Source organism: Sus scrofa, chromosome 6 (genome assembly GCF_000003025.6).
Source record: "Sus scrofa isolate TJ Tabasco breed Duroc chromosome 6, Sscrofa11.1, whole genome shotgun sequence".
NCBI classification, from domain to species: Eukaryota; Metazoa; Chordata; class Mammalia; order Artiodactyla; family Suidae; genus Sus; species Sus scrofa.
This window is the reverse complement of record NC_010448.4, coordinates 13,755,341-13,775,388: the sequence shown is the minus strand read 5'-3', so window position 1 is coordinate 13,775,388 and position 20,048 is coordinate 13,755,341. Positions and strand designations below refer to the sequence as shown.

Below are 20,048 nucleotides of genomic sequence, written 5' to 3'. Positions count from 1 at the left end.
AAGCAGCTTCCCCATTACCCACAACGTGAGATCCACGCTCCCAATTGTAGCTGCTGGGCCAGCACCAACCCCCCTCACCCTGGTTGATTTCCCATTAGTCTCTGGGGGCACAGACAAGCTTGGCTTGTTTCCCCTCCTTGCCTTGGCTCACACGTTAGTCCCTCCTGCCCAGGACACCTCTCTTTCCTTCTCTCTCCCTGCCTCCTCCAGCCTGTGGCTCAATTCCCTCTCCTAGGAAGGTGACCCTGACACCCACACTGCAGCTCCCAGCGGTTACGTGGTCCCCTCCTGCCACCATTTGCCCAGATGCGCCTCTTGCTTCAGAGACACAGTGACCTGCTGAAGGGCAGAGCCTCTCGGCCTTGATGTCCATTACACTCTGGAAAGAGCCATGGGTCTTCACGGAGCTGCAGCTCCATCTGACACCTCCATTCAGACAAGGTCTGCTGTGGGAGCAGTTCACAGGGTAACCACCACCGCTGCCTCCTTCCGACCCCCTTCTCCCTGTTAGCATCACTCCTCAGGTGGACAGCTTGCAGGGGTCTCTACCCTTCCTGCCCGCCCCCCCGCCCCCGTATTGCATGGGCTCCTAGTGGTTTTCAGTTAAATGTTAAAATACCCTATCCTGCACTTTCCCAGCGCCTCAGCCGTATTTCGGGCCCCCTCTCCTGGCCTTGAGAGCTGCAGTGTTCTCCTGTGGGGGAATTTTAGTCACCCTCTATCCCAGCAGCCCACCCCACCCAGGGAAGCCTCTTCTGGTCAAAACATGGACCTTAGCCTGTCGCCTCATTGCTAGAAACCTTTCCCTGCCTCCAGCCACACCACTCCCCAGACTCCTCGTGCTTCCCTAAATACACCGTGTCGCTTCAGGGCCCCCTGCATTGAAGCCAGGCTCTTCCCTGTGCCCAGGACACTTTGCCTACCTTCTTTTACCAGGAAAATGCCTGTTCATGTGTCTAAGATCTGACTCAGGGGTGGCTGCTCGTCAGCCCAGGGAGAAGTGCCTGGGCATTCTGGCTTCTGTGGGGTTACCTGTGCCCTGTTGATACATGTACTTGTTCATGTGTGGGTCTTGCCTAGTGGACTGGGGCCCAGTTCTGCACCGTCCCTGGAACGAATGACACAGAGAACCTCTTGGGTGTGTGAATGGAGGGTGGACCAAGTGTTGCATGAAGACAGCGGATCATTGCAGGTTTGGTTCCCGGCACGACACTTACATGTGTTCTCTCAGGTCCCCAGAGGTGAGACTGCTCGCTGTTCCTTTGTTGTAGACAAAAGGAAACGGAGCCCCAGAAAAGGGAAACAACTGTGACCCAGCCAGTGCCTCCCTGCCAGCAGCAGAACTGACACGCCCAACTCCCAATTCCACTTTCTAAACAGGTCATCTCCCCACCTCATCCCAGCCCTGGGACCGGCAGCAGCAGGGGCAGCCTGATCCCACTGGTCCTGCAGCCCCCCCTTCTCTCTCTGCAGGCTGGTCCGGGAGTTCGTGGCCCAGAACAACACCGTGCAGATCAAGCATGTGATCCAGACCCTGTCTCAGGAGTTTGCCCTGTCTCAGCACCCCCACAGCCGGAAAGGGGGCCTCATCGGCCTGGCCGCCTGCTCCATCGCACTGGGCAAGGTGGGCCTTTCTCCCGGAGGGACAGACACACCAGCTGTGGCCTTGACTCTGACCCCCGAGCCCCACCAGGGCGTTGCAGTCCTATATTTTATATACTGCACACCTCAGACCAGCAAGGCTGGCTCTGTGGGTCCTGGCCATGGACCCTATCCCAGGAGGTGGACTTGCAAAGGGTCTCCTAGCCCAGTCCTCACACAAAGGCCTGAGCATCTGCAAGGGAGCCAGGGACTGGGGCCCCAGAGTCAGACGCTTTCTGAGAGGCTTCTCCTCCTGTCACATCACAGGACTCGGGGCTCTACCTGAAGGAGCTGATCGAGCCCGTGCTGACCTGCTTCAATGACGCCGACAGCAGGCTGCGCTACTACGCCTGCGAGGCCCTCTACAACATCGTCAAGGTGGCCCGAGGCGCCGTGCTGCCCCACTTCAACGTGCTCTTTGATGGGCTGAGCAAGGTGACGCCTCCTCACCCCTGCTGGGCTCAGCTGGCCCCACACACCCGACTTGACCTTCAGGGACCCTGAGGGCTTGGCTCCCTCTTCCCCCTCGAGAGCAGAGCACATAAGCCCATGGTGCCAGGGATGTTTGCTGTCTGTTGAATCTAATGGCAGATTTTTACATGGGCTTGTAGTTTGTGTTTTCTCCACAGCTCTGTTCATTTCACACATTTTACGAAAGCGTCAGTCCACCAGAAATTGGAGGGGTGGGGGAACCAATCCTATGAAAAGTACGAACCTCCTTATAGAAGGTGAAGATGGGGAGTCCATAGTACAGACTGTGTTCCCCTGCAAGGAGGGCATCGCCCATCAGCTGTAGAAAAAGCTCTGCTGAGAAGGCCTTGGGGTCCCTACTAGCTCACCTAAGCCTCTCCCAGCATTACGTCCCCTCCCGGAAGCTCTGCTGATGCCACAGTGGTTTCTGGAGGATCAGCTTCACGGCAGCTCCGTCCCCTCCTCCAGGAGTGGAGAGAGGACCCAGCACGCTCAGATGGAAAGCCCTGAGGAAGGCCGATGGGAAGCACCCCCCTGGCTGGTGGTGGCAGGTCCCCGAGGCCCCTGAGCAGATTGGGGTTCCACCCCATCTCAGCGCCTTTGCCAAGTTCCGCTTTGCCTCCCTGCCTCCCCACCTTCCCTCCATCTCTGCACTGAGAGAGCTGCCCTGTGCCGTGGAGGCCGCACCGAGGCCTTGGCTGTGCGATGTCAGTGGATTCCTTGTCTTACACACTGACTGAGACCCTCTCTCCACCTCTGTGTCTCTCGTAGTTGGCTGCGGACCCAGACCCCAATGTGAAAAGTGGATCTGAGCTCCTAGACCGCCTCTTAAAGGTATTTGTACTTGGGCCCCACTTTGTGGTGGTTGTTGTTGTCTTTGTGCCTTTTCTAGGGCTGCTCCCACGGCATATGGAGGTTCCCAGGCTAGGGGGTCAAATCAGAGCTATAGCCACCGGCCTGCGCCACGGCCACAGCAACATGGGATTCTTAACCCACTGAGCAAGGCCAGGGATCGAACCTGCAACCTCGTGGTTCCCAGTCAGATCCGTTAACCACTGAGCCATGACAGGAACTCCCCCACTTTTATTTTTAGAAAGTATTTCTTCCCTCTGTCTGTACAACTTATAAATCCTATCATTAGAATACTCTAATTTTTTTCATTTACACACAGTAAATGAAATAGTGTACAGTTCTCTGGTAAGTATATACAGTTCTGACACCAAGAGGATACAAAACAGTACCATTCTCTCACCCCTAATGTGCCCTCGTGCTAGTCCCACCCTGCCCCAGTGACAGGGGCAGCTTACGCTAAGCTCAGCAGGGCCTTCCTTCCAGACCACAGAGATGGAGGCTTTAGCCTTTGCATTAGTTCTCTGGCCCTTGATTCCTGTTTCAATCCATCCTTTTTGCTTGTCCTGTGGCCTGCGAGAGGATGGATGCTCCCGGGACCTCTCCCGCCTGGCTCAGGCTCGGCCATCTTCCTCTCTGGGCACGGGACCCCTGGAGCCAGCCCGGGCCAGGTCAGGTGGCACCCGGTCCCCAGGCGTGGGCAGCTCACATGCCTTTGACCCCCAGGACATCGTGACAGAGAGCAACAAGTTCGACCTGGTGGGCTTCATCCCCTTGTTGCGGGAGAGGATTTACTCCAACAACCAGTACGCCCGGCAGTTCATCATCTCCTGGGTAAGTCTGGCCCCCCGACACTCTTTCTCCAGCCCTAACGGGCCTCTCGCTGAGTAAAGTCTGCTCTCTGGCACACCTGGGCACTTCCTATGGCTGCGGAGACACCTCACCGTGACCCCTCTAAGAGCCGAGGACACTCGAGAAGCTGAAAATGCATTTATTCAGCTCTGCCCCCAGAGGCAGAGCCCATCCTGTTTGCCCCTCAAGAGGAGAAGATTTTCTGGTCTCCAGAAACCCCCAGATTTCTCTTTGAAGCCAACCGTGCTCCTTCTTCCAGCGGTCACACCCCTTCTAACCTTGCCTGCTTGTCCCATGTGTTCCCTTCCACCACGGGCATCTGCATGCCTTGGGCTTACATGACTCTTCCCCTGCACCCTGAACACAACAAGAGCCGCTGGCACCCCAGCCCCCCCTGGGGCTCCCACAGTGCCGCGAAATGCTGCCTCGGCAGGGCCCCGGCTCACCGGCCAGTCCCAGACGGTGGGCGAGGAGATACAGGTTCTCGGGCTGCTGACTTTGCCTACTGGTTTCCTCCCCCGGGTCAGATCCTGGTTCTGGAGTCCGTGCCAGACATTAACCTGCTGGATTATTTGCCGGAGATCCTGGATGGACTCTTCCAGATCCTGGGCGACAACGGCAAAGAGATTCGGAAAATGTGAGTGGAGCGGGGGAGGGGCAGGCAGCTGCCGTCACCACCCCCCTCCCCCGCCCGCCCGCGCATCCTCGTACCCCACACCCAACAGCCAGGTGTCAGCAGCACAAGCAGTTCTCTCTTCCCCCCACTCATCTACCTCCCGATTTGAGGAGCCAAGAGCTCATCCACCCCCAGCCTCTGAGAAACGGCCATCTGCCCAGTGTATCCCGTCAGCGTGTGGTCCCCCTCGGGGTGGCCAACCCAGAGCAGACATGGCACTGTGCAGGCTCCTCGGGCCCTGGCTGGCACGTGCTATTTCCCTTCTCCTTGCCCATTGGTAGGTGTGAGGTGGTCCTTGGAGAATTCTTGAAAGAAATCAAGAAGAACCCCTCCAGTGTTAAGTTTGCTGAGATGGCCAACATCCTGGTGATCCACTGCCAGACCACGGGTGAGTGTGTGAGGCCCCCGCCGTCCCCACCGCCTCCTCAGGAGCACCTTTCTCTGTTCTTCTTGGAGGGAGTCCTGGTGAGGGTGTGAGTCCATGTGGCAGTGCCTCCGGGGGTGGTGGGTCCTAGTGGGAGAGAGTCTTATTCTCTGTTAACGTGGAGGCTCTTTCACTTGGTCTGAACCTTGAAGGGAGTAAGATTCGGCCCTCTTGCTGGCAGGCCGGGCTTTCGTGCTGTGAGTCGAAACACTTGGAGTTTGGGGTTGTGCGTGTCTTTGCTTCTGTTGAGTATCCAACCGCCATACCATATAATTGCTTCACCTTACACTCATTTTTATTGTCCTGGGTCTCCGGGTCAGCTGGGTGGCCCTGCTCACCTGGGCCAGGCTGGGCTGGGCTCCACCGGATGCCTAGAGTCAGCTGGAGGGTTGGCGAGGCTGGGTGGTCCATGTGGTCTCTCATGTCTGGCGCTTGGCCAGCTGTCACCTGGGGGCCACAGGAACCATCATCGTGTGTCTCATCAGCCAGCAGCCCAGCCCCGGGACATCAGCGGGTTTCCAGGAGACAGGGTAGGTGTGAGCAGCGCCTCCTGAGGCCTAGACTTGAACCAGGCACACCACCATTCCCACCACCTTCTCTTGCCACTCTAGCAAGGCCAGCCCAGATACCAGGAGTGGGGAAGTAAGCTCCACCACCTGATGAGCGGAGCTGCAGAGCCCCGTGACAGTGGTGTGGACACAGGGCCGAGTGGAGGTCATGGCTACTCTGACGACCTGCTGCAGAATCGTAGTTCCAAACCTCTGTTTACCTTTGGAAGGAAAAAGCAAGGGTGAGACAGTATCGGTGCAGGTAGAAGCAGCGCCAGCCCTCAGGTCCCCTCCAGTCCCCAAGTCCCATGTTGGCAGAGTTGGCGGGCCGGAGCACTGGCGGCTTGTGCCAACCGTCCTGGAAGCAGCCAATCCCTGTTCCAGATGACCTGATCCAGCTGACAGCCATGTGCTGGATGCGGGAGTTCATCCAGCTGGCCGGCCGGGTGATGCTGCCCTACTCTTCTGGGATCCTGACCGCCGTCCTGCCCTGCCTGGCCTACGACGACCGCAAGAAAAGTATCCTTCGCTCTGGAGGGAGGAAATAAGGGCAGCCCCAAAGCGGGCCATGAAGTTGCAGGACCCTGCAGTGTGGGATGGGGGCTCCCTTAGGATGCATCACACCTCCCAGTAGCCCCTGGCCTCAAGGTGGCAAGAGGTGGAGCTGAGCATGGGCGGGGAGAGCCAGGGCAGCACCAGGGACATGGAGCTAAGACCACTGTCCTCAAACCCCACGTCCTTAGTGACAAAAAGGGAGCAGCTCTCCAGGCCCCAAGTCTCTGAACTCACACTTCCCGGCCTTGGCAGGTGAAAGCCTCTCAGTGGGGGGCCCACTAGGAGGGGCCCTGTGATGAGACACGGAGGCATCTTGCGGGGACACCGGCGTGGCGAGGAGAATGTGCCCAGTTCAGCCTGCCTGTCCAGCCCCCACCACACCCCCAGGTCGGGCTGCCCCTTACATCAGCGGACTCAGGCATCAAGGAGGTGGCCAACGTGTGCAACCAGAGCCTGATGAAGCTGGTCACCCCTGAGGACGATGAGCCTGACGAGCCCAAGCCCGTGGTGCAGAAGCAGGCAGAAGCCAAGCCCGAAGACTCCTCGGCGAAGCAGGAGGGGACAGCCAGTGGTAAGTGGGCTGCCTCCCACCCCTCACCTCCCAGGGAGGGTGACAGGGACCCAGAGGTCGTAGAACTTGACTCGGGGCCTCACGCAGCCACCAAGGCCACTTTCCATCTCTTAGCTCCTAATTCTGGCAACAGCCCAGTGAGGTGGCTGCTGTCATCAGTCTCCAGACGGGCACCAGGATCTGGCATTCGGGCAGCTACTCAGTGGCAGAGGTGGGACTTGAACCGTGGCAGTCAGCCTCCAGAACTCTTTGTGCCTCCAAGGGCATTAATGCTTTCCTTCCTTTTTCGGGGTTCAGCTGCAGTTGGCGTGGGGCAGGACAGGCCGCAGGGTTCACTGGCGCCTTGACGGTAGATATCCAGAGCCTTAGAAGCTGGCTGCCTTCCCTGCCAGTCATTCCAGGCGGGTTGCGTGGGTTTAAGGAAGCTCCAGCTTCAGATTATCTGGTCCTTGGGAATTCTGGTGCTCTCCTTTCAAACTCCTGTAACGTTGATGTCCTATTTATCCACACACAACATGAAGAAAACCACTTTGATGCCGGCTGGAGTCCGGAGTTTGACTCTCTCGGTGTTATTTCGAGCTCTAGACTTTTTCCCTCTCTTGGGCCTCTGTCCTCACTGAGAGGTCGCTCTAGGGTGATGGTCTTTGCAGCATCAGCTGAAGCATAAAATGATGCAGGAACTACTCAAATCTTGAAGGCTCGCAGACTGAAGTCGGGAACCTATCCCCAGAAGCCAAAAGAATTTCTAAAGCATTTTCTTTCATCACCTCTCTTGGGCTTCTCGTGAACACCCGAGCAGAGTGGCGGGCAGCGCACCCCGTGGGCCTCCTCCCGTGGATCCGACTTGGGGAATGGAGCAGCCCTGTGTGCGTGGGACCGCCTCAGGAGTCAGGTTACAGCTGGGCCAGCACCTCGCTGAGCCAAGCAGCAAAACCGCTGGGGACAGAGCTGCTCTCAGCTGGAGCATTGGTGGTTCAGTGGTAGAATTCTCGCCTGCCACGCGGGAGGCCCGGGTTCGATTCCCGGCCAATGCAGCTCATTTACCCTTTTAGACATTTTCCCGAAGCGTTCTTGCAACAGCTCGCAGCCCAGAAGAAACTTATCCTAAATCAGGAGTCGTTCAGGCAGCTTGGCTCCAGATTTTACTGCCTCGTAAACAGCACTTCAACAGATGCAGAGCTTACTTTATCGCAGTTCCCAGAGATGGCAGCAGCTAATCTGGGGCCTCCACACACACTCCAGACCCGCACTGCTTCACCAAAGTGCCAGGAGAAGGTGCCAGCAATCCAGGAGGGTCGGGACTAGCTCCTCCTGGCGCAGGTTCACCAGCCCTCCCACTTGCTCTTACTCTGCTCCTCCTTTCCAGCCGGACGAAGGCAGGAGCCTCCTGCCTGTTCCTGTGCAGTGCCCCGTCCCTGACTCCGGCCTATGTCGTGTGTGTCCAACAGCACACCTGCAGGCAAGCCCCACCCTGAGGCCTGTCAGCCAGACCCTATGCGTGTGAATACACACTCACACTCGCCCCAGGACTAGTGGGGCACTGCTCCCAGCCCACTCACTTGCTCTGACTCCCCCTCCCTGATGTCCCCTGGTTGTCTCGGGTGTCACAGCCAAGGTTCTGTACTCAGAACTGCCTGCCCATGAGACCTGGCCCTGCTGACTTTTTACCTGTAGCCTTGGCCTTTCTGAGTCTCAGATTCCTTTATTTATTTATTTATTTATTTATTTATTTATTTATTTATTTATTTTTGGTCTTTTGTCTTTTTAGGGCTGCATCCGCTGCACATGGAGGTTCTGAGGCTAGGGGTCGAATCAGAGCGGTTGCTGCCAGCCTACGTCACAGGCACAGCAACGCAGGTTCTGAGCCATGTCTACGACCTACACCACAGCTCACGGCAACGCTGGATCCTTAACCCGCTGAGCAAGGCCCAGGATCAAACCCGCAATCTCACGGTTCCTAGTCGAACTCGTTTCTGCTGCGCCATGACGGAAACTCTGTCAGATTCCTTATTTTTTAAATAGGGTAACAGTGGAACCTTAGTTGTGGGGGGAAAGTCTTGTATCCAGCTTTCAGCACACTCCCTGTGACAGGTGCTTCAGTGTCAAGTTGTTTCAGTGCCTGTTTGTAATGAGACCCACTACTTAGCCACGTTGTCAGAAGCAGAGCATTTGCCCCCTTGTCTTCTGTCATCAGCATTGCCCAGGTGAGGAGCGAGCTATAGATACGGTGTCCAGTGGCGGTCTGGTCACCTCCGCGAGTAAACAGGTGATGCAGTCCACACACTGGCAAACCTCTGATGGGACTGCGTGTGTCGGCCCCCTCCGTGGACCCTGCAGATGCCAGGGAATCAGACTCGGGACCTGGCCGTGAGGAACTCAGGGACAGATCCACAGATGAGTGATCCTGTGACCCTGGGCTCGGTCACAGAGGACTGGGGGCACCGGCTGGCTTCGTGGCGCTTATTCCAATTTTCTTTCTTCTTCACTTCTCCTCTCCTCTAACCCCACCCGCATTTTTCCCTCTGGTTATAAAGGAAATACACATTCCGTCGAGCGAGTTTGGTAACAACAAACCTTCCTACTGGGAGAAGGCAGAGGGTGAACATGTTAAAAATATTGTCTGGCAGGTACTTTTGGCAAGAGCCTTAAACATGGAAGAATTTTTCCTTAGGAAATAGAGATTGGGTCAGGTTAAGTTAGTTCCTCTTAACCCCCTTAACAGATGCTGGTTCCTTTGTTGTCATAACTCTGGTGCAGGCTGGCTCATTATACAGGTGAGGAAATGGAAGCGAAGGCAAGCGACCTGCCCAGGGTCACACAGCAAATACGTAGCGTAGTCAGGCTCAGAGCCAGGCCCTGGGGCTCCCGAGTCTGGGAATTGATAGAGAAGGGCACCCAGCCTGACTGGGCATCCCAGACTTGCAAAGTAAAACAGTGTGTCATTTTAAGCAGACACCTCGGAGATGACTAATAGTCCCATGTGAGGCTTTGAGACGATGACTGCTCCCGCACGCTGCTCCCACATGAGGGGAGAACCGTCCCGAAGGGCAGCTCGGCAACATCAAAGCAGCAGGTGTCTGACCCTCCCACTCAGCAGCTCCCTCTACTTGGGGTCCTGGAGAAGTGCCCACACTCATGCACAAAGAAGCATAGGAGAGATGTAAGAGTGAAATTCGGAAACAAAATGAATCTTCCCGTTTCCGACATCATATCATTTCATCTGTAAATGCCTGTGTTTCCAAAAGGCTGGGGGGGGGGCAGCACGGAGCCCCCGCTGCTGTTCCCAGCTTCCCCATGTGTCTTCCCCCCGCCTTTGCCCAGGCCTATTCCAGTGGATGCCCAGCTGTTCAGCAGGCCAGCTGACACCCACAGCCACCCTGCTCCCTCTGAGTAGTGCCCTGTCCCCTAAAGGGCTTCTGGGACTAGAAGGGACAGGTGGCAGCTCGGAGTTTTTCTGTCAAGATGGAAATCAAGGCCCCTCTTCCTGGGGGACTGAGGAGCCATGCACGGCCCACACCTGGCATAGCACGGATTTAAGAGCCGGTAGGAAGGGGAAGAAGCAAGTTGCAGAAGATCTTCCTGATCCTATTTAAGTTTATGTTTACGAAACAAAAAGTAGGATTAAGAAAAGCTGAGAGGGATGCTTGCCTAACTAGTAATTACCTGCACATAGAGTAAGATTGAAGGTTAAAGAGAGAAGGGGGCTTTGCTTTGTTTTGTTTGAAATTTTTCAAGTGAGAATATGTTTTACTTGTATAATTTTAAACTTTAAAAGGCTAAGCCTGGTACCATTTGAACAACAGTATAAATAATGATAGTTTTGGGAGTTCCCATTGTGGCTCATCAGTAACAAAGCTGACTAGTATCCACAAGGATGAGGGTTCGATCCCCGTCCTCGCTAGTGGATTAAGGATCTGGCATTGCAGTGAGCTGTGGTGTACGTCGCAGACATGGGTCAGATCTGGCGTTGCTGTGGTATGGCATAGGCCTCCAGCTGCATGGCTGCAGCTCCAAGTCTACCCCTATCCTGGGGACCTCCATATGCCTCGGGTGCAGCCCTGAAAAAAGCAACAACAACCAAAAAAGAGATAGTTTTAATGTGTAACCCACAGAATAAAATAAATATCTATGAGTCTGTAATGTTATAAATGAATGGATGGATGGATCAATTGATAGATAAATGAGAGAAGGGACAGCTCTTCTGTAAAGAAGAATTCCAGTTAATAAATGTAGAAGGAAAGAGGAATGTAGAAAATAACCATTAGGCAAACTCTATAGTAATCATTGTTATAGGCAAGATCCAGTGATGGGTTCTAAAAACAGGGAACATTGAGGGGAAAAAACTGGATATTTGTCTAGTCTTAAGTATCTTCCCCAGGATAATATATTCATTACAAAAAGAAAAATAGCAGAGTTCCCATTGTGGCGCAGCGGAATCGAATCCAACTAGGAACCATGAGGTTTTGGGTTCGATCCCTGGCCTTGCTCAGTGGGTTAAAGATCCGGTGTTGCTGTGAGCTGTGCTGTAGGTCACAGACGTGGCTCGGATCTGAGGTGTCTGTGGCTGTGGCATGGGCCGGCAGCTCTAGCTCCAGTTTAACTCCTAGCCCAGGAACCTCCATATGCCGCAGGTGCAGCCCTAAAGAGGAAAAAAAAAAGAAGAAGAAAAAAAAAAAGAAAGTACCTTTACAGAAGAGAAAGCTGGTAGGTAGTACTGTGATCAAGTGATAAGGTTAACATCGCAAGGAATGAGACAAACAGACATCGGGTACCGCCGACATCACACACTGAAAAGGCACACGCTTAGGAGGCATTCTTCCCTAAATGCGTAGCCTCGGCCTAATCTTGAGAAAACACAAGAGGGGCCCACATGGAGAGATGTTCTGCAGAGTAACTGACCAGGGATTGAAAAGTATGTTCATGAATGATATGGAAAGATTGAGGCCCTGTCACAGATTGGAGGTGACCAAGGAGACAGGACAACCACATGCAGCTTGAGGTCTCAGGTTCCATCCTGGATAAAGCGGTGGAAGGTGGAGTAGGTCTGTAGTTTAGTTAATACTGTGTATCAGTGCGACTTTCCTGGTTTAGCCCTTGAGCTCTGGGTATACATGATGTTAGTGTCAGGGACAGCTAGACGAAGAAAATAGAGAATTCTGCGCTATTGTTGCAACTCTTGTGTAAATCTAAAATTTTCCAAAAACTAAAAGGGTTTTGTTTTTTTTTTTTCCCTAATTTAAGAACTTGGCCATCACACCCAATCTTCTCTAGCTCTCAGCAAGGTCTCATTTACTTTCTGTATAGATCTGCCTATTCTAGACCTTTCATATAAGCGGGATCAAACTCTGTGACCCTTTGTTACTGGTTTCTTTCCTTTAGCATAAGGTTTTCAAGATTCAACCGTGTTGTAGCACCATCAGCACTTCATTCCTTTTTATTGCCAAAGAGTCGTCCATTGTATGGCCATAGCACATCTTGCTTATCCATTCATCGTGTGGTAAACATTCAGATTGTTCTTGGCTGTTGTGAACAGTGCTGCTGTGAACACAGTGAACAAGTTTTGCTGTGGACGTAAGGTTTCATTTTCCTAGGAGTGCACCTGCTGGGTCACATTTAACTAAATGTGTTGAGCCTTTTGAGGAGGAACTACCAGACCGGTTTCCAAAGCAGCTGCACTGTTTCACATTCCTACCGGCGACATAGAAGGCTTCCTGTTTCTCCCCATCGTCTGCTACTGTTTTTTTCTCTCTTCTAGGGCCACACCCACAGCATATGGAGGTTCCCAGGCTAGGGGTCTAATCAGAGCTGTGGCCGCTGGCCTACGCCACAGCCACAGCAACATGGGATCCAAGCCACGTCTGTGACCTGCACCACAGCTCACGGCAACACCGGATCCTTAACCCACTGAGCAAGGCCAGGGATTGAACCCACAACCTCATGGTTCCTAGTCGAATTCATTTCCACTGTGCCATGACGGGAACTCTTGTTATCTTTTATTATTTTGGCTATGTAGTGGGTGTGAAATGGTATCTCATTGTGGTTTTGCTTTACATTTCCCTGGTGGCTCATGATGTTGAGTGTTCCAGAAGTCCCTTTTGCTATCCATTGCCCTTGAACCAACAATCCCTTCTGAGTTTTCCCAGGTGCGTTCAGCCCTGGCATCCTTCTCCTTATGAGATCACTGTGCCTACCATCCTGCAAGCATGGGCACTGTTGCGAAGCTTTGGGAAGTGACTAGGCACGGGGTCCTCAGGGTTCAGAGCCACATCCCTTTCCCAAAGCCAGAATCAAAGTGTGGGGGACTGGAGGGCCTGTGTGTCCTTGTAACAGGCATCTTGTTCATTCAAGAGACACCCACAGCCTTAATCATGATGCCCTGTTCCTCTTTCTGTCCCCAGGAGGGCCCGATGGTTCTTGTGACTCCAGCTTCGGTGGCAGCATCGGTGTCTTCTCTCCAGCCAGGTAAGTGATCTGTCCCAGCCAGAGGTGTGTGTGGAAAGCAAGTGACCTAGGTCTTTCCTGCGTGTGGCAGAGCCCCAAGGCAGAGTGCTTGGACCACCACTTGTGGGACACTGAAGATGCCAGATGAGGGAGTCTGAAGGGTACCCAGCAACCCCACCCAACTCGATTCTGATGGACAGACAGCCTCTTGGGAGGGATGAGAAGCTGTTGGAGGTGAATAAGTACAAGTTTAAGAACATAGATGATACGGAGTTCCTGTCCTGGCTCAGCAGTGATGAACCCGGCTAGTATCCATGAGGATACGGGTTCGATCCCTGGCCTCTTTCAGTGGGTTAAGGATCCAGCATTGCCATGAGCTGTGGCATAGTTCGTAGACTCGGCTTGGGTCCCGTGGTGTTCTGGCTGTGGTGTAGGCCCGCAGCTGCAGCTCTGATTCAGCCTCTAGCCTGGGAACTTCCATATGCCACAAGTGCAGCCCTAAAATAAAAAAAAAGAGAAAAGGGCAAAAAGAGGATGTAAGTAATGCACAGCGATTCTAGGGAGACACTTGCAGAGGCCTTTGCCCAGCCCCTTTTGCTTGTCTAGGATCACGCAAGGCTGAGATTGACCAGGGAAGGTTGTTGGAGAGTCCAGGGCAGTTGAGTGGGAAAGTGCGTGCATAGGTGTGGCTGGAAGAGCTGGCCTGTCGCTGATGCCAGGTTGGCTGTAGTAACGCAGCCTTCCACATGGGGGCAGTGCAGGCCAAGCAGCGAGCTAACCCCCTTCCTCGCCAGCCCCCTCCAAACTCTGCAGGATGATGACATTCCCCTGGGGAGGGAATTATCACCATTCCGTCCCTGTCTGAGTCCCCTAGACTTGCCCCATGTCACCCATTGGTGGCTTTTTCCACTTGGCTGTGGGGCTGGAACGGATGGCTCTTCTCTGGGAGGGTTTCTTTCTTTGGAATTCAGCACCGAACGTGCCCTGGGGGATCTGGTCACTCTTGAAGAGAAGATACGCGCTCCACTCCGAGGCTCCCTTCTCCCCTGAGCATTAGGATCTATTCTCCTTTGATATCATTTTAAAATTTATCCTTATCTCTAAGGATTCTGTGGGTGTTTTCAAAGTGTGCCAGTATTGATTATAAATATGGACTGTTCCTAGGACCTCTCCAAAATTATTTGAGCAAGTCGGTAAACATTCACTTACTCATTTCAGACACCTGCTTGTGTTCAGCCATTCAGGTTCCAGGAAACTCAGCCCCCAAATGTGGTCCCTGACTTTGAGGTTCTCCAGGGAGGCAGAGACGTAAGCGGGAAGTTGCTGGGAAGGGTAGTGATGATTGTGCTGGAGGCTCCAAGGGCGTTCGTGGGAAGTGATGGTGCCCCAGCCAAGGCCCGCTGGAACACCAGCTGACGGCCGTGGGCGTTCCCCGAAGGCTTCCTGGGCCCGGCTGTGCCAAAGGCTTCCTGTGGCATCGTTAGCTTTTGCGGGTGTTTAAATCCCATGGGGTCAGTAGTAGTATTATCTGCACTTTAGGGCTGAGGGGCAGGAGGTCGGGCTGCTGTGTAGAAAATGGATGTAGGGGGGACTCAGGTGGGTGCAGACTGGTCAGGGAGCCACTGCTGCTGTCCTGACAGGATGGGGACTCAGTCTGAAGGAAGCTGATAGGCTTGAGATCTCTTCTGAAGGTAGAATTGACAGGGTTTGCTGATGGGTGGGCTGGAGTGAGAGGAGGGAAATGAGGGAAAGAAGAACTTCTAGATTTGGGCCTTGAGCCAGATCAGGATATCCTGGTATCACTTTCCCGGCTGGGGCAGAAGGAGGAACAGGTGTGTGAGTGGGCCCGTCAAGAGCTGGGGTTCAGGCAGCTCTGAGCATCCCCCCAGGATGCAGGTTTGGAGATTGGCTTCCAGAACTCGGGGCAGAGGTCTGGACGGAGGTGCAGGGACTCCGGCATGTCCTGCAGTAGAATCTGCTTTAGTCCCTAAGGCTGTGGGAGTTGGGGGGGCAGACCTCCAATTTAGGAGACGCTCTGGCAGCGCCAGGGAGGGTAGACAAGGGAGGGGGACAAAACTAGCAGGAGAAAGGCCTGTGAGGACTTTGTCGTTGATCTAGGCCACCAGGGACCATCCTGCTCTGCGGGAGAGGCAGTGGGGTCGGAGGATGGTCCCGGAGGAGCAGAGATGGGACATAAGTGACTGCCTGTGAGGCGGGCATGGCCCTGCTGTCTAGCTTGGGAGGCAGAGGTCCGTCTGTGTACAGGAGGCCTTGGTTCCTATACTGTCGCCAGAGACCACCGGACTGGAACCAGCGTGTTGATTTGTACCCGTCATTCGGCAGCAAACGCCAATATTACCCTTTGAAAGTTTAAAAAAAAAAAAAAAGTGAGGGCAAATTTATCTAGTGCTTTGTTTCCCTCCAACGGAGGTGTCCTTGTGGCAGCTGCCCGTCTGCGTCACCAGCTGTGCCAGAGAGGAGAGCGGCCTTCAGAGTCATGAAACCTGAGCCCAGGCCCCCAGCCCCTGGAGGCGGCAGCTGAGGACGGGAGGGCCGGGTGCGGCTTCCGCCAGTTGGCGCTGCCAGAGGGGGACTGAGCTTGGCCGAGATGGCCTCTTCCGGGGTCACCAAGAAACCTAACCCACCCTGGCACCCGCAGGTGCCAGTTTCCCTCAGCGCAGGCCAGCCACCGGCAGTAGCATGACTGGGGACTCTCTCAGGACAGAGAAGCAGCCCTGCCTGGCAGAAAGCTGCCAGGAGGCTGACACTCCTGAGCCTCTGGGTGGTCAGTGGCCCCTTGAGAATCTGATGATAGTTCTGGGCCCTTTTCCTTATGCACGAAACTCTGAATATACCTTCAAGTGTCCAGGGATCTCCTCAAAACTTCATCCTTGCCCCTCTTTCTTTTTTTTTTTGGCCACACCCTTAGTATGGGGAAGTTCTTGGGCCAGGGCTCAAACCCATGCCACAGCAGCCACCCAAGCTGCTGCAGTGATAAGGCCAGATGTTTAACCCACTGCGCCACAAGGGAACACCCCAGATTTTTTTTTTTCAATCTTTCAATCCTCCTTTGGACCTAAACACAGGGAGAATACCCGACTTAAGCCAAGAGCGTCAGCCTCCTCTCCCTCCCACATCTCCCCTCTGACCCAGGACGCTGGGAGGGCGGCACGTGGCCCCAGGTGAACAGTTGCCACAGGGGAGGGCGGGAGTGACAAGGTCACTGTAGTGGGGAAGAGCTGGGGGGGGGTGGCACCCGGTTCCTCCACGTCCCTGGGGCACAGGAAATGCACGGCAGGCGGACTTAGCCACTGGACCCCCTGGGAAGCGGGGAGAAGAAGGAGGGAGGGAGTGTGCTCACAGCTGGAGAAAAAGGTTAAGGACGAATGGTCCCGACCCCTCTCTCTGTCCTTTCCCCTTCCCTCTCTCCCTGTCCCTGTCTGTCTGTCTGTCTGTCTGGGGTGGCTTATGTGCCCTCATCGCTGTGAATCGTCGATGGTAAAATCTCACTGCCTGCGCGCACATCCTGACCTCACCATCCTGGTGGCGTGGCCCAGGTCAAGCAGCTTCACCTCTCCTGCCTCAGTTTCCTCATCTGTAAACTGGGTGTCTGGTTGGTCCCCACCCCATAGGGTATGGAGCCTAAATGAGTTCAGGTGTATCAAGAGCACAGAACAGCACCTGGCCACAGAAAGCACTTTACACAATGTAGTTACCTTTTTTTTTTTTTTTTTTTTTTTTTTTGTCTTTTGTCTTTTTAGGGCCATACCCACAGCATATGGAGGTTCCCAGGCTAGGGGTCTAATCGGAACTGTAACTGCCGGCCTACACCACAGTCACAGCAATGCGTGATCCAAGCCGCTTCTGCGACCTACACCACAGCTCACTGCAATGCTGGATCCTTAACCCACTGAGCAAGGTCAGGAATTGAACCCACAACCTCATGGTTCCTAGTTGGATTCGTTAACCACTGAGCCACGATGGGAACTCCTAGTTACCACTATTATTACAAGACCCTGTTATCGTCCCCATTTTAGAAATAAGGACATGGGCCCAGAGAGGTTAATTTTTTCTCCAAAGTCGCGCAGCTAACTAGTGACCAACTTAGATCCAGTCTAAGTCTGTCTCATTCCCAGACCCACACGTTTGAACTTCATTAGTCACAGTTGGAGAGTTATAGAAGCTTTGGCATGATGGCCCATGACCTGACACGGGAGCTCAGATGGGTGTTGCTGTGGGCACAGGCTTCTACTGTGATGCTCCGAGCCTTGCCATGAACCAGCCTCACTGGGGACATTCAGCACAGGTCTCCTGGCACAGCTGGCTGCATAAGACAATCAGTAGGATCTAGAAATCAGTGCTTCCAACCTATAGCAGGTGCTGATTGGAAAACAAACAAACAAAAAAAAGATGTAAAGATCTTTTATAAAGAACAACTTTGAATTTTTTTTTCAGAAACAGTTCCTTTTTAAGATTTACCTTTGCTTTCATTTGGCAAGAACTGTAGCATATGAATATCAAAAAGGGTTATCATTCCAGAAGGAAAGTGCTGCCTCCCAGAGAAAAGTGCTAGGGTTTTTCATGCTGTATTAGTAGTATCAGAAGCCTTATTCCTTAGGTCAATATTGTAATAGCCACAGTAGCACCATGCATTTGAATATTGTAGGATGTTCATTACGAGATGCTTTATGAGAAAATGCTTTGTAGGAATGGGCTTTTGTAGACACCTTGAAATAACTCCGGAGCCCCAAGAGTGGCTAGTCTAGACGTTTTGGAAGTGGCGCCGAAGTGTGTTTTAAACCGTAAGTGAGCCCTGTCCTGTTCTCTCTGGGGAAGGTAAGCCAGGGCTGAGAGCACACAGCTCAGGCTCCGAAGTAGCAGCCCGGGAGCTGAGCACACGGTACAGTGTACCTGCTCTAGAAAGGGCCCGGGTTCCAGAGCCTGGCTTCCCACAGAGCATGTGCGCAGCCCAGCACGGGCAGCCAGCCCCACTGGCAAAGCAGCCATGAGCTGCCCCCTTGGAGGCGGGCGGGATCATGGAGCCTCCCTTTCCCAGGCACCGAGGTCAGTCTCCCCGGTTCCCTGGCATGTGCCTGCTTCCCACGGCCTTCAGCTCCATCCAGCCACGGGAAGTGAGAGCCCAGGAGAGTCTCTGCAGCTGAGGGACCGAGTTCTCCATGCCACATGGCCTCGAACAGGTCCCGTGCTGTCTCCTCTGTGCATCCAGGGATGGGTTATGTGAACCCAGGGGCCCCTTTCAGCCATGAAGTTCTTGGCCACTGAAACTGATGCCTGCTTCTCCAGCAGTCAGAGGTGCCTGTGCCTGGGGAGGTCTGCCGTGGGGAAGCGGGAGCTGCTAATACATGGTGCCACCGCTTCACACCTGGCTCCGTGAATTGGCCCCGACAGAGTGCCACTTCAGGGAGGCGCCATGCTGGCCCTTGATTTCTGCCCTCAGTAGAGATATCTTAGGACCATAGTGAGTTAGGGAGCCCTACTGGCCAAGGGACTGGCTAGCGTGGCATCTTGGGGACCCATTTGTGGCACTTGGACTTGGGGTGCCCCCCCCACAGAGATCCCAGTGTCCTCTCTCAACCCCCGTGGAGACTTTATACATTTAGAGGCTTGCGTCACAACCTCTGTCTTCCTCCAACTCATGGGGCTTACAGGTCTGACCCGGCCGGAGAGTGGCCGGTTTACACAGGGGCTCCTGCCGGAGGACAGTCGAAAATGAGGCAGCCTTTACTCTCCTGAGCGTGGTGCCATGCTGTGGGAGAGGCCACTCTGGACTCAGACTGCTCACATTCAAGCTGGCCCCACCACTTACCGGCTGTGTGATGTGGAGAGGTTACTCCGTGTCTCTGTGCTCTGATTCCCTCGTCCCCAGGATGGGAATAGCACTGCTGCTGGCATAGGGCCCTTGAGGGAAGTAAACGCGGCTGTGCGGGTACAGAGCTCAGCACGGCGCCTGGCACAGAGCATCTGTCCCAAACGCACGAGTTACTGTCCTCGTTTTCAGAGCTGTGTCAGTATGTCTCCCCAACCCCCAAGGTTCATGCACCCCTCTGGGCCTGAACTGCAGGTGGACGGGGGAGCCGGCCTTGCCACTGCCTCCCACCCCCACCCCACCCTCCGCAGCTCAGGACGAGCCATGCTAGTTCAGGGCAGCCCTGAGTCCCCCAGGTGAGTCAAAACAAGGCCTCCCTCCTGGGGGCTGTCTCAGCTGAGAATGTGGCAGTGATCCGCCAGACACGGGGCACTCGCGGCGCCCTGGCCCCCCTGTGCCAGCTCCTGCTGAGGGAAGGGACTCGCTGGAGACCTCGGGCTCACAGGCTCAGGAAGGAATAGGCAGAGGAGGGGCTTCTGTTCATCCCCCACCGCTTTCCAAGCTCGCTTTGCGAAGGCCCTGGGCTGCAGGTGGGCATCTAGAGCATCTCTAGCGATGGGCTCCTGCCCGCCCAGGGAGAAGAGCTTACAGAACACGCCAGAAGGAGCCTGGTAGGAGACCAGCGGGATGGGGAAAAGAAGGACTTGGCGATTAGACAGTAAATCTCAGCTCTCAGTGGAGGGAGAGGGAGAGTCTAGGAAATCATCAGAGAAGGAAAGAAAATGCTTAGGAAGCCCTGGGTCAGGCTGAGAGCTGTGCTGTCCGTGGTGGGAGCCACTGCAACATATGGCTGGCTGCTGAGTGTGTGCCATGGCCAGTCTAAGCTGAGGTGTGCTGTAGGCGGGAAATACTTGTTGGGTTTCAGAGCCGCACAAAAAGAATATGGATTTCCTGTCGTGGCTCAGCGGTATCAAATCAGACTAGTATCCATGAGGACGCAGGTTCCATCCCTGGCCTCACTCAGGGTTAAGGATCTGGTGCTGCTGTGAGCTGTGGTGTAGGCTGTGTTGGTGTAGGATCTGGTGCTGTGTTGCTGTGACTCAGGCCGGCATATGGAAGTTCCATATGCCACACCTGTGGCCCTAAAAAGAAAAAATATGTATATATGGTATCTTGTTACTGATCAATATATG

At 54.3% G+C, this 20,048-nt stretch overlaps 1 protein-coding gene and 1 non-coding gene across 2 annotated transcripts in view; both read left to right on the top strand.

Annotated features, from left to right (window-relative positions):
* The window catches only part of VAC14 (Vac14, PIKFYVE complex component), a 107,447-nt gene that overhangs the window by 15,858 nt on the left and 71,541 nt on the right, over positions 1 to 20,048 (top strand). The window contains exons 2-10 of the mRNA XM_021093808.1: positions 1,474 to 1,624; positions 1,909 to 2,076; positions 2,884 to 2,946; positions 3,688 to 3,795; positions 4,341 to 4,450; positions 4,771 to 4,877; positions 5,846 to 5,980; positions 6,435 to 6,587; positions 12,986 to 13,049. Of these exons, the coding sequence (XP_020949467.1) occupies positions 1,474 to 1,624; positions 1,909 to 2,076; positions 2,884 to 2,946; positions 3,688 to 3,795; positions 4,341 to 4,450; positions 4,771 to 4,877; positions 5,846 to 5,980; positions 6,435 to 6,587; positions 12,986 to 13,049 (1,059 nt within the window). The remainder of the gene's footprint in view (positions 1 to 1,473; positions 1,625 to 1,908; positions 2,077 to 2,883; positions 2,947 to 3,687; positions 3,796 to 4,340; positions 4,451 to 4,770; positions 4,878 to 5,845; positions 5,981 to 6,434; positions 6,588 to 12,985; positions 13,050 to 20,048) is intronic.
* Positions 7,551 to 7,621, top strand: TRNAG-GCC. The gene has a single exon. It is a non-coding gene; the product is annotated as a tRNA-Gly (tRNA).